The following is a 10743-nucleotide window of genomic DNA, read 5'->3' on the forward strand; positions in this document are numbered from 1 at the left end:
CCTATCTCCCCTCAGCCCCGCCCACAGCCCCAACACTTTCTTCTAAGCAGTGCCCCCCAGAGGTTTTTAGGCTGCACCAAGCCCCCTGTGTTAGCCCAGCCCCTTCCTACTAAGCGCCCTTCGTCTCAGGCACTTCCCTTCCTTAGTATTTATTTAGGTACCCCCTTCTGTCACCTGTGCCTGAATAACAGTCATGCCCTCCTCACAGCACCTTCTCTTCACAGTTACATCCCGTCTGTCCCAACACCTTGCTCTCCTGCAGTTCCCCCTTGAAACGTCTCCTCTCAGATAAACCCTATTCATATGGCCTCTAAATCGTTTCCACCTTCTGCCTGCCAACCCTTAAACCAAGTCAAGCCCCACCCTTGTTCTCAACACCTACCCCCTAAACCCCGCCCACAATGCTCATCAGCCTCACCCCTTAGCCCCAACCCCGCCCTCTGTTTCCCTAGCCCCGCCCCCTCCTGGCCACACCTCTTATCTACGTAAGCCTTACCAAAGTTGTCAATTCTACTCACAACCCTCAACTCGGTTTTTCCTTAGTGTCAGGACGAAGTGATGGGGCAAAGTAGTGGGGGCAGAATTTCCAAGAATATGGCTGGGATGGGGGATGGGGACCTAGATCACATTTGCACAGAGGTTCAATGTTTTACTTAGAGTGGATATTTACAGGGAGCACTTTGGGGTCTGCTGGAACTGGGAGAGGGGGCAAAGCCTTCCTCCAAGCCAGCCCATAGTGGCAAGCTAACAAGGCACATGACATGGGGTTCTCCCAAATTCGATGCACTCCTATCAGGGTGGCATAGCGACCAGAGGACATTTGAAGGGAGGGCCAGCCCTGGTACCATCACTGAATACACACAGGAAGCCAGTAGGCAGATATTTATTTCCAAGGCCCCTGCCTCCAGGGGCCTGTCAGTCCGGGGGAGGGTGGCAGAAGGCAGCAGGACCCAGGAGTTTAGGTCCTCACCCTCAACCCCCTCCCACAACGGGAAGACCACCAGGTATGAGGGCGTCCCAGCTTTCCTGCCCAGGCTCAGCACCAGCTGAACTCCCAGCTCTAAACCTGGCCTGGGGACAGGTGGCCCAGGGTGTGGGTCAAGCCAGCTCTTTGCCCTCCGGCTCCTCCACCCCCTCTTCAGCCCCTGCCGTAGCCGGAATGCCCTCGTCGTCCCACGGTGGTTCGGGCCCTGGGTCCGGGGAACACAGGGGTGCCCCCATGGCCTCGGGGTGCTTGCGTTTGGCATGGCGCCGGAGCGTGTTGGCCTCCGTGAAGCGCAGCCGGCAGACAGGGCACTGGTAGGGGCGCTCCCCGGAGTGGACACGGTGGTGGTGGGCCAGCTCACCCGCCTCGCGGAAGCGACGAGGGCAGAGTGGGCAGCGGAAGGGCCGCAGGCCGGCATGGATGTTGCAGTGCCGCCGTAGGTGGCTGGACCGCTTGAAGGTCTTGCCGCAATCCTTGCACTCGTGCGGCTTCAGCTCTGAGTGCGAGATGCTGTGGCGTTCCAGGTCGGAGAGGTAGGGGAAGGCCCGCAGGCACACCGGGCAGAAGTGCGGGGCCTTCTTGGGGCCGGAGCCCTCAGGCAAACCAGCCGCTGACCCCTCAGAGACTGTATAGGGCACACCCTGATCATCGATCAACAGGAGGTCGCTGCCACCGCCGCTGCCCACAGGGGCTGTCACCCCCTGTGCCAGCGGGGGCTCCTGCCCTGACTTGGGGGGGCGGCCCCGCTTGCGAGGGAGGGCGGCCTTGAGCGTCCGATTCGAGGAGGTGGCCCCCCCAGGGCGCCGGCCTCGGCGGCCCCGGGGAACAGGAGGAGGTAAGGCCAGAGGTTTCTCTTCCTCCCCGGGCAAAGGCGAAGGCAACGGGTCTGGGCTGGGGGTGTCCATTGAGCAGTGGGGGGCTTGGGTCTGGGCACTGGAGCCGGGCTAAGAGAAGAGAGGGGGCAGCCGTCAGTGCAGGGAGGGTCTGAGTCATCCCTTGTCCCCCAACACCTCGCCCATCCCTTGGTCTGAGTCTCTCGACCTGGGCATGGCCAACATTCACCTGGACAGTTATAGCTACACTGGTGGGTAAAATAGCACGATAATTCCAACCATTTGGTAAAAAGACACTACCTTTAGCCACACAGGTGTCTCCTAAGCCTCCCTCACCCCCTTCCTAGAAGCTCAGAGTCATCTTGAATCAAAATAAAGGAAAATCTTCATAGGAGGATAGGATAGAGTCCAACTAAGGGTATGGGCCAGTATTGCGATGCTCAAAACAAAGAACCCATCAAACCTGAGCCATGGAGGCCTAGATGTTTTGTCCCGCTTCTGTTTGGCAAAGTGGGAGGAGTGTGGGAGTTCAGGACTGGGAGAAGACAGGGACTGGTGGTCCCAGGTGGTTTGGCCCCAAGTCGTGGGTGAAGAAATATATGGGAACTGTTAAGGCTCCCAACTCACAGGGTCTGGGTTCAACTCCTGAGTCTATCACTCACTCTCTGTGTGGTCTGGGGCAATTATTTCTCTGAGCCTCCATTAAGCCTTTTGCAAAATAGGACGAATAGGTCATCTTACTCTCACAGACATGGCATGGGGATAATACACATAAAGTGCTCAGTGCACAGAAGTGCCTAGAAGATATCAGCTAGGCACTCACTGACAGCTAAGCCCCACGCCAACTTTCTGAATAATGGTACATCACCCCCATTTTGCAGCTGGGGAAACAGAGGCACAGGAAAGCCAAGTCAGTTGCCCAAGCCCTCTCTGCAAACAAGAGCGAGATCAGGACTCGAACTAGATCTCCAGGACCCCAAAGGCGCAGGGAGTGAGAAGAAATGCACCCAAGGAGACAAGGGGACACCATAGGGTTCCTTACACCTGGGTTAGATCCAGCTCTGCCATTAATTAACAAATGACTTTGCTTCTCTGGGCCAGTTTCCACCTCTGTAAAATGGCTATAGCAAGTTGTCAGTCGGTAATAGTAAGCACTCAGTAAACTACCATCACCACCATGACCTCCATCGACAGAGCATGGGACCATGAGACTAGGGTGTAATTAAGGCGAGAGTGAGGAAGGAAGAGGTGCAGTTAACAGCTGGGGCTGCAGGTGCCACTGGAACAGGCACATACATTGAAGGCCAGAGAGGGGCCACCACTTTTCCACGATCACATGGTTCGCTCCGGTAGGAAGGCCTGGACTAGAACCGGGGTCTCCGGAACAGGGGCCTCGCCCCTTGCCCCTCTGCCACCCCCGTGCAGGCACGCGCCCGGCGGCCCGAGCGCGCGGGGCGGGCCCTGCGGGGGCGGCGGCCAATGAGCGGCGCGCGGGCCGCGGACGGCGAGGGCCTCCAGGAAGGGGGTCTGCGCGCGCGCGCCCGGGCCGACTCCGCGGGGCGCGAGGTCGGCGCGCGCGCTGCGGCGGGCGCGGGCGCAGAAGCAGGTGTGGGGGCGCGCTCCAGGAGCGCGCGGCCCCGGTCCTCCCCTCCCTCCGCTCCCCTCTCCCCGCCCGGACCCCCGCCTCTCGGGTACCTCATTTGCATGTCGCCTGGGCTCGCGAGTGTGCGCGCGCGGGGGCGACGGGGCCGGCGCGTGGGAAGGGGCGGGGGCCAGGGGGCCCTGCCCCTCGGCGGCGCGCTTGGGGACGGCCCCGCCCTCTCCCTCCCCCACTCCCTCTCAGTCGGGCCCGCGCCCGCGGGGAACAAAGAGGACGCGCCGGGTCCTAAGGACCGGTCACGTCCTTGCAGCCAAAACGCGCCTGCGCGCCCGTCGCCTTCGCTGGCCCCGAGCGGGAAATAACCCCACCAACACATTCTGGACCACATAGAAATGTCTTTCCTCCCACAAAGTACCCAGCCGGGTGACCCAATCAAAGGCAGGTACCGCAAGGATGAGGAGCGGGAAAATGGCTGCTTGTTCCCGTAATTAACATGGCGCCTGATAGGCTTCAAAACCCCCTGGAGGGCTGACAACAACATGGGACCTGCTCTTTCCTCCTAACTCTACCAAAGTCGCCGAACTTTGATTTTTCTTTTCTCCGGACTCAAAGCTACATCCTACACAGGAGGAGTCTAAGGCTGTGAAAAGGGAATCACATCTGCCCTCATCAACGTGAACTCCCGCCAGCACAGACACCGAGGGCAGGAGGCCGCGGCGGGAGCCTATTGCCCTCAGTCTGTATGGCGCCGGGAGTCCTCCCCCCCTTAGCTCCGCCCCACTCTGCCCTCACCAAAGATGGCGCCACCCTGGCTTCCCCAACTTCCAGTGCTGGGGAAGGGACGGGAAACAGGGATAAGGGCGGGCGGTGGGGAGGGGGAAGCCAAGGGGGCGGGAGAAAGGAGTGTGGGGGAGCAGGGAGCCGAGGCGGAAGTCGAGGGGCCCCCGGGTGGAAGTGACGCTGCCCCCGCTGCCCAAAATGTCGGCGCCCAGAGGGAGGTGTAAGTAATTAAAGAGAAAAGCCGACTGACTTTCCCGGCCTCCTGGGGCCGCCCCAGGGCTCCAAAACCCCCGCTCCGTGCGAGCGAGGTGGACTCGCCCGGCTGCGGGTCGCGCCTGACCTGCTCCCACCCCGGGCGCCCCGGGCCGCACCTCTTAGGGACAGGGGGGAGGGGCACAAAAGGCCGGTACTCAGGGCCTCGGTCCCAGAGCCGACAGGGGAGGGGGGGGGGCCAGTCCTGCAGGCGACTGGGTGGGAAGGAGGCGGGGCTTAGTGGCGACAGGGGCGGAGCAGCTGCGGGGAGGAGCTTCCAGAGGGGCGGGGCTTAGAATGGAAATAGGCTGGGCTTAGTGAAAGAAGCGGGACTATGGGTAGAAAATGGGTGGGGCTTAGCAATGGGTGGGGCTTGATAAGGGGCGTGGCCAAAGAGTGCTAGGAGGGTCCCAGGTCGAAGGGTGGAAGGGACTTACCTGGGCTGAGTGGGGGGGGCGGGGGGGGGGAGCGGGAATAGGACTCAGGGCACAGGTGGGCGGAGCTTAGAGTAGAAGGGGAGTAGTTTGTGCAGGAGTGGGCGCAGTGAGGTGATGGGATTTAGGCGTGTAATTAGTCTTAGTGGAAATAACAAGTCTTCATAACGTAAGTGCAATGATTTGGAGGGCTGGGAAGGGGCTCCCCCCGGAAGGCTGAGTGGAGGGGTCTTGGAAAGGACGGGCCCCCCTACAGGCTAGGTGGAGACGACAACCTGTGTGGCGTTCTGGAGGCGCACCTTAGCGGAGAAGAGATGGTAGGATTTAGAGAGCAATCTCAGAGGAACTTGGCAGGCAGTAGAAATCAGAACAGCTTGCCTGTTGAGCCTTTGCTGGGTCCCTGCCTGAGTCAGGGCGCGGCACGCACTGCCACAGTTTTGCTTACGCCTCATCTCCACTGCATGAGGTAGGTACCCCTGTTACTCCCACTGTGCAGATGGACAGACTTTCTGCAGATGGACAGTTGGTTTCTTCAGAGGTTCCAGGACCATTCCTGGTCGCCCTGGAAGGTTGAACCAAGTGCACTTGGCCCCAAATCTTTGTCCCACTCATTTGCTAGGAATGTGAATCTTTTCCCCGAAGATGACTTTCACTCTCGAAGAAGACTGGGAGGGACTTTCAGAGAGGAAGGGACTTGTCAGAGAATTCAAGAGGCAACTCGAACTTGAGGAGGAGTGGGTGGGACCTGATTCAGAGTGGCTGGGGCCTAACAGTGGGCGGGGCTTAGGGAGAAGTGGGGGGGGGGGGGGTCCAAGTAGAGAAGAGGCTTAAAAACACTCAGGAGTGTATTAGCCACTTGGCACTAATTAGGAAGATTGGCAGATGAGTGAGAGGAGGGTTTGTAGGAGAAGGGGAGGCTTAACGATGGGTGGTCGTGGCTTGGAGGTTGAGTGTAGCTTGGAGGGAAGTGGGAAGGGTTCCCAGCGGACAGATAGCGGGTCCTGAGTCCAAGGAGACTGATAGGAGAGGGCTGATGGGGAGCTGACTGCTTCACCTGCCCTCCATGTCTCCCCTTGCTCCAGAGAGAGCCTCCACTCGCCACTGCCCTCCCACCACGCCACCATGGATGATGCCCCGCTGCCAGTGCCCCCGGTCCCCGCCCCGGCCCCGGCCCCAGCACCTCCCGCTGCTGCTGCTCCCCGGGTCCCATTTCACTGCAGTGAGTGTGGCAAGAGCTTCCGCTACCGCTCGGACCTTCGGCGCCACTTCGCCCGGCACACTGCACTCAAACCCCACGCGTGTCCGCGCTGTGGCAAGGGCTTCAAACACAGCTTCAACCTGGCCAACCACCTGCGTTCGCACACCGGCGAGCGGCCCTACCGCTGCTCTGCCTGCCCTAAAGGGTTCCGAGACTCCACCGGCCTGCTGCACCACCAGGTGAGTCCCGCAGGCTGGGCTCAGGCTGGCCTCCCTGGGCTGGACACACCCTTGGAGCCACAGGGCCCCACTTTGGGCAGCAGACAGCGCTGTGCTTTCTCACTTAGCTTTACAGTTCAACAGGCAGGCACTACCAACCAAAAGGACTGGACGCTCAAAATCTGTCTCTAGTACTCCCAGACTTTTAAATAAACCACAAGGGCCACTATCAGTAAGGCACAGTCTTGTGTAACACACTGGCCACATTTCACCTGCTCAAAAGCCAGGTGTCGCTGGTGGCTGCCATACTGGTCAGTGAAGATACACAACACCTCCATCAGTGCAGAAAGTTCTGTTGGACAGTTCTTGCTCTAGAAGGTTGGACATTTACCTTGAAAAACCACCTCCCATCCCAGGGGATTATGAAAGATCCTCCCCACCTCTTCCTGATATCCACCACCTTAGAGGACATCCATAGGAGGTCGGAACATTTATCAATAATAAGTACAATTTCTAGGAATTGAGCAGCTATTTAGCGATGATTTTATCCTATACTCACAACGACCCTGTGAGATGGCACATCTTGTGCCCGTGTCACAGAGGAGAAAAGCAGAGCCTCAGAGATGATGTTACTTGTCTAGTTTTCACTGCAAGTAGAAGGCAGAGGGGGACTTGAACCCAGGTTTGTTAGTGCTCAGAGCCCTAGTACCTAGCCATTCTCCCAGGGAGTCCCAGTTTCCTAGGTGGGCTTGGTGAAAATGAGTAAGAGTTAGTCCGAACGAATGGGAGGAAGAATTCTCCAGCCTAAAGGAACAGCACGTGCAAAGGTCCTGTGAGGGAAGGGGCAGAAAGAATCGCAACATGACCCAAATCAGAGAAGATGAGGGAGGAGGTCGAAGCTAGGCAAGGCCACTCCGGAGGGCAGGAATCCGCCCTGCAGGCTGGACCCTCGGCTCTGATGCCGCGCTCTCCCTCTCTCCCTCCCAGGTCGTCCACACTGGTGAGAAACCCTACTGCTGCCTGGTCTGCGAGCTGCGCTTCTCCTCTCGCTCCAGCTTGGGCCGCCATCTCAAGCGCCAGCACCGCGGGGTGCTCCCGTCTCCGCTGCAGCCCGGCCCAGGCCTGCCCGCCCTGAGCGCGCCCTGCTCCGTCTGCTGCAACGTGGGCCCCTGCTCGGTGTGCGGGGGTGCGGGAGCTGCTGGCGGAGAGGGCCCAGAGGCGGCGGGCGCGGGCCCGGGCAGCTGGGGGCTGGCGGAGGCCGCAGCCGCGGCCGCCGCCTCACTGCCCCCGTTCGCCTGCGGAGCCTGTGCGCGGCGCTTCGACCAGGGCCGCGAGCTGGCGGCCCACTGGGCGGCGCACACTGATGTGAAGCCCTTCAAGTGCCCGCGCTGCGAGCGCGACTTCAACGCCCCCCGCGCTGCTAGAGCGGCACAAGCTGACGCACGACCTGCAGAGCCCGGGCGCGCCCCCTGCGCAGGCCTGGGCCGCGGGGGCGGCCGACGGCGGCGGAGGCGGCGGTCCTGCGGAGGCAGGCAGCGCCCAGCCGGCCTGGGACGGCGGGCTGCTCCTGGGTCACGCCGGGGGCGGCGTGCCTGAGCTCCGGGGGCTGCTCCCCGAGGGCGGCGGGGAGGCCCCAGCGCCCGCGGCCGTGGCCGAGGCGCCGGAAGACACCCTGTACCAGTGCGACTGCGGGACCTTCTTCGCGTCAGCTGCCGCGCTGGCCAGCCACCTGGAGGCCCACTCGGGGCCCGCCACCTACGGCTGCGGCCACTGCGGGGCCCTGTACGCGGCCCTGGCGGCCCTAGAAGAGCACCGGCGGGCCAGCCACGGCGAGGGTGGAGGGGCGGAGGCGACGCCCGCGGCCCCGGAGGGGGAGCCGGCGGCCGGGGAGGCCGCGTCCGGCTCGGGCCGGGGCAAGAAGATCTTCGGCTGCTCCGAGTGCGAGAAGCTGTTCCGCTCGCCGCGCGACCTGGAGCGGCACGTGCTGGTGCACACGGGCGAGAAGCCGTTCCCGTGCCTCGAGTGCGGCAAGTTCTTCCGCCACGAGTGCTACCTCAAGCGCCACCGGCTGTTGCACGGCACCGAGCGGCCCTTTCCCTGCCACATTTGCGGCAAGGGCTTCATCACGCTCAGCAACCTCTCTCGGCACCTGAAGCTGCACCGGGGCATGGACTGACGGCCAGGCCGCGCCTCCGCCCAACCGCCCCTCCCCGGGGCGGGGCTGGACTTGGGCCCGGCCCGGTCTGGATCCAGATCCACGGGCCCTGGAGCAAGGGGACCCTGGCTGGAGAGACAGGGCCACCAGACGCCCACACAGGGCCCTGAGCTGGAGGGCAGCAAATAAACGGAGAGATTCCTCAGCTCCGGGGTCCAGGACCCCTGAGTGTGAGACCCCTGGAATATACGCTGGGCACCCCCAAGTCAATAGGCAGCCTCCAAGCTGTGGGGACCTAGCAGTGAGAAATGGGTCTCCCAAGTACTTCCCATCTTGAGGGCCCTAATAATGACAGATGGGCACCTTTCCCCTCCCCCAAGGGAAGGCTGCCCCTCTCCCTGAGAGCCATCATTCCCAACGACCTTGATCTGGAGAATGTGGGGAGATCATGACCCCGAATTTCCCTAGATCCCCTCCAAATGCTACCCACCAGTCACTGGTGTTCCCCCCCCCCCAAAAAAAAATGGATATAGCCGGAATCTGCCTTCCCCCGCTCCCACCCCATTTCATTCCTTATGCTGAAAGAGGACCAGGGTAGATGTCCCCTGCCCTCAGCCCCCACTCCCCAATTAGGTCTCCCTCCCCTACTGCAGAATGGATCAACCCTAATGATCTTCCCCACCCCCAACCACTAGAATAGGCTGGTTTGAAATCCCTCCTGCCCAGTAGAATGAACTGATTCAGATACACACCCCTGTCCACTGGAATGGGCTGGTCCAGACTGTGGCCTGCCCCCCACCCTCCTTAGGTGAATACGGCAGACACTCCTCCCTCGCTCTGGAGTGTGGGCCAGTCCACGTCATTCCCCATCCTGTGAACTCATCTGAATGGGAGGTGGTGGACATTGGGGTTTTCCTCCCACTCTGCTGTAGCACCTGTCAGTCTTTCCATCTCTGTTGGTTTGTCTGTCTCTGTGTTCCCCTCAACCCCAAGGGGGAAGGGGGTTTGGCTAGGGGGTTCCCCCCTGTGAGCCTCGACCTTGCCCCCTCATCCCACTCCCTAATGTCTCCAGGACCCCAATAAACCTTGTCCTGTCAGTCACTGATGTCTCATTTTCTGATCCTTGGCTCCAGAGAGGTGGGAGTTTCTCCCTCCCTGGTTTAGGACAGGCCCCCTAAATAAAGATCTTTCCTCCCTCCCTCCTGACAAATTTTGAGTCGAGAGTGCACGACCATTAAAATCAGAAAGGGTTTAAGTCTCACCAAAAGGGAACCCAGTCCCTTAAAAACAACATCCATCTCCAATGGGCTAAACATGCCCTTTAGAAACCATCAATCCCATAAGACTTACCCCCTAAAAACCAAACTATCTCCTTAACGAAAAGTTCTACCCCTAAGCAGAGACCCTATCTCTTAGACTCCACCTCCAGGTGTCCAAATTTGTACCTTGAACGCTTACATCCAATTCCTAGGATAGGATTTGCCCATCAGGGAAGGGGTCAGCCATTCGTATTGTCTTCTGTGCACTAGATTACATTCCTGTACTGAGTGCCTATTCTGTGCCAGGCATTGTAATCCTCTCTGGGGATCCAACAGCAAAGAAAATAACTCCTCATGGGGTTTATATGTTTAGTGTGTGGGCGATAGGGTGGAGAAAAGAGTAATCAAAGAAAGGAGAGTAATTTCCAGATGGTTTTGAGCATCTGAAGGAGATGAGGAGAGGTGTTAAGAAAGTGACTCTGCCATCCCAGTTCGGGTGTCCTGTGGGCTTCTCTACAGAGGTGGCATTTGATCTGAAACCTGAAGGGTGGTGAGAGACCAGCGAGGAGGATGCCTGGATGGGCACGGAGAAGAGGGAGGAACTGAGGTCGAGGGGTCAGGTCACGCAGAGGCTGGTGGGCTCTCCAGGTCATCGAAAGCAAGATTTTAACGTGGAGGGATGGGATCACTCTTGCACTTTACAAAGTTCCCTCTGGCTGCTGAGTGGAGAAGGAACTGGAGGGGCACAGTGGAAGCAGAAGACTATAGCAGTCCAGTAGGAGAGATGGGGGGGGGGTGGCTAGACCTTAGTGGTGGAGAGAAATGGGTGGGTTCGAGATGAATTCTGTAAGTAGAATGTGAGTGTGTGTGTGTGTGTGTGTGTGTAACTGAAAGGGAGGAATCAAGAGGGTCTGGTTGAGTGGTGGCATTTTGAATTAAGAACAGAAAAGGGGAAGAACACATTTGGGTAGGGGTTTAGGTGAATCAAGAATTCCATTTTGAGCTTCTTAAATATAAGATGCCTGGGAG

General features: G+C 59.6%; 2 protein-coding genes across 2 annotated transcripts; one reads left to right on the forward strand and one right to left on the reverse strand.

Moving 5' to 3' along the window:
- Positions 1-867: 867 nt before the first annotated feature.
- On the reverse strand, positions 868-3640 carry ZNF524 (zinc finger protein 524). Its single transcript, XM_019437890.2, has 2 exons — positions 3514-3640; positions 868-1929 (listed from the first exon to the last, which is right to left on the reverse strand). The coding sequence occupies exon 2, from the start codon at positions 1888-1890 to the stop codon at positions 1099-1101; it is 792 nt and encodes a 263-aa protein (XP_019293435.1). The 5' UTR covers positions 1891-1929; positions 3514-3640; the 3' UTR covers positions 868-1098.
- A 221-nt stretch (positions 3641-3861) lies between these two features.
- Positions 3862-9556, forward strand: FIZ1 (FLT3 interacting zinc finger 1). Its single transcript, XM_053905737.1, is given in 4 exon segments — positions 3862-4418; positions 5967-6321; positions 7288-7710; positions 7712-9556. Coding segments are annotated over 4 exon segments (1746 nt in total). The 5' UTR covers positions 3862-4215; the 3' UTR covers positions 8477-9556.
- Positions 9557-10743: the final 1187 nt, after the last annotated feature.

The sequence above is a fragment of the Panthera pardus genome, unplaced genomic scaffold, assembly GCF_024362965.1.
Source record: "Panthera pardus isolate Hobbes unplaced genomic scaffold, ASM2436296v1 HiC_scaffold_18, whole genome shotgun sequence".
Lineage (NCBI taxonomy): Eukaryota > Metazoa > Chordata > Mammalia > Carnivora > Felidae > Panthera > Panthera pardus.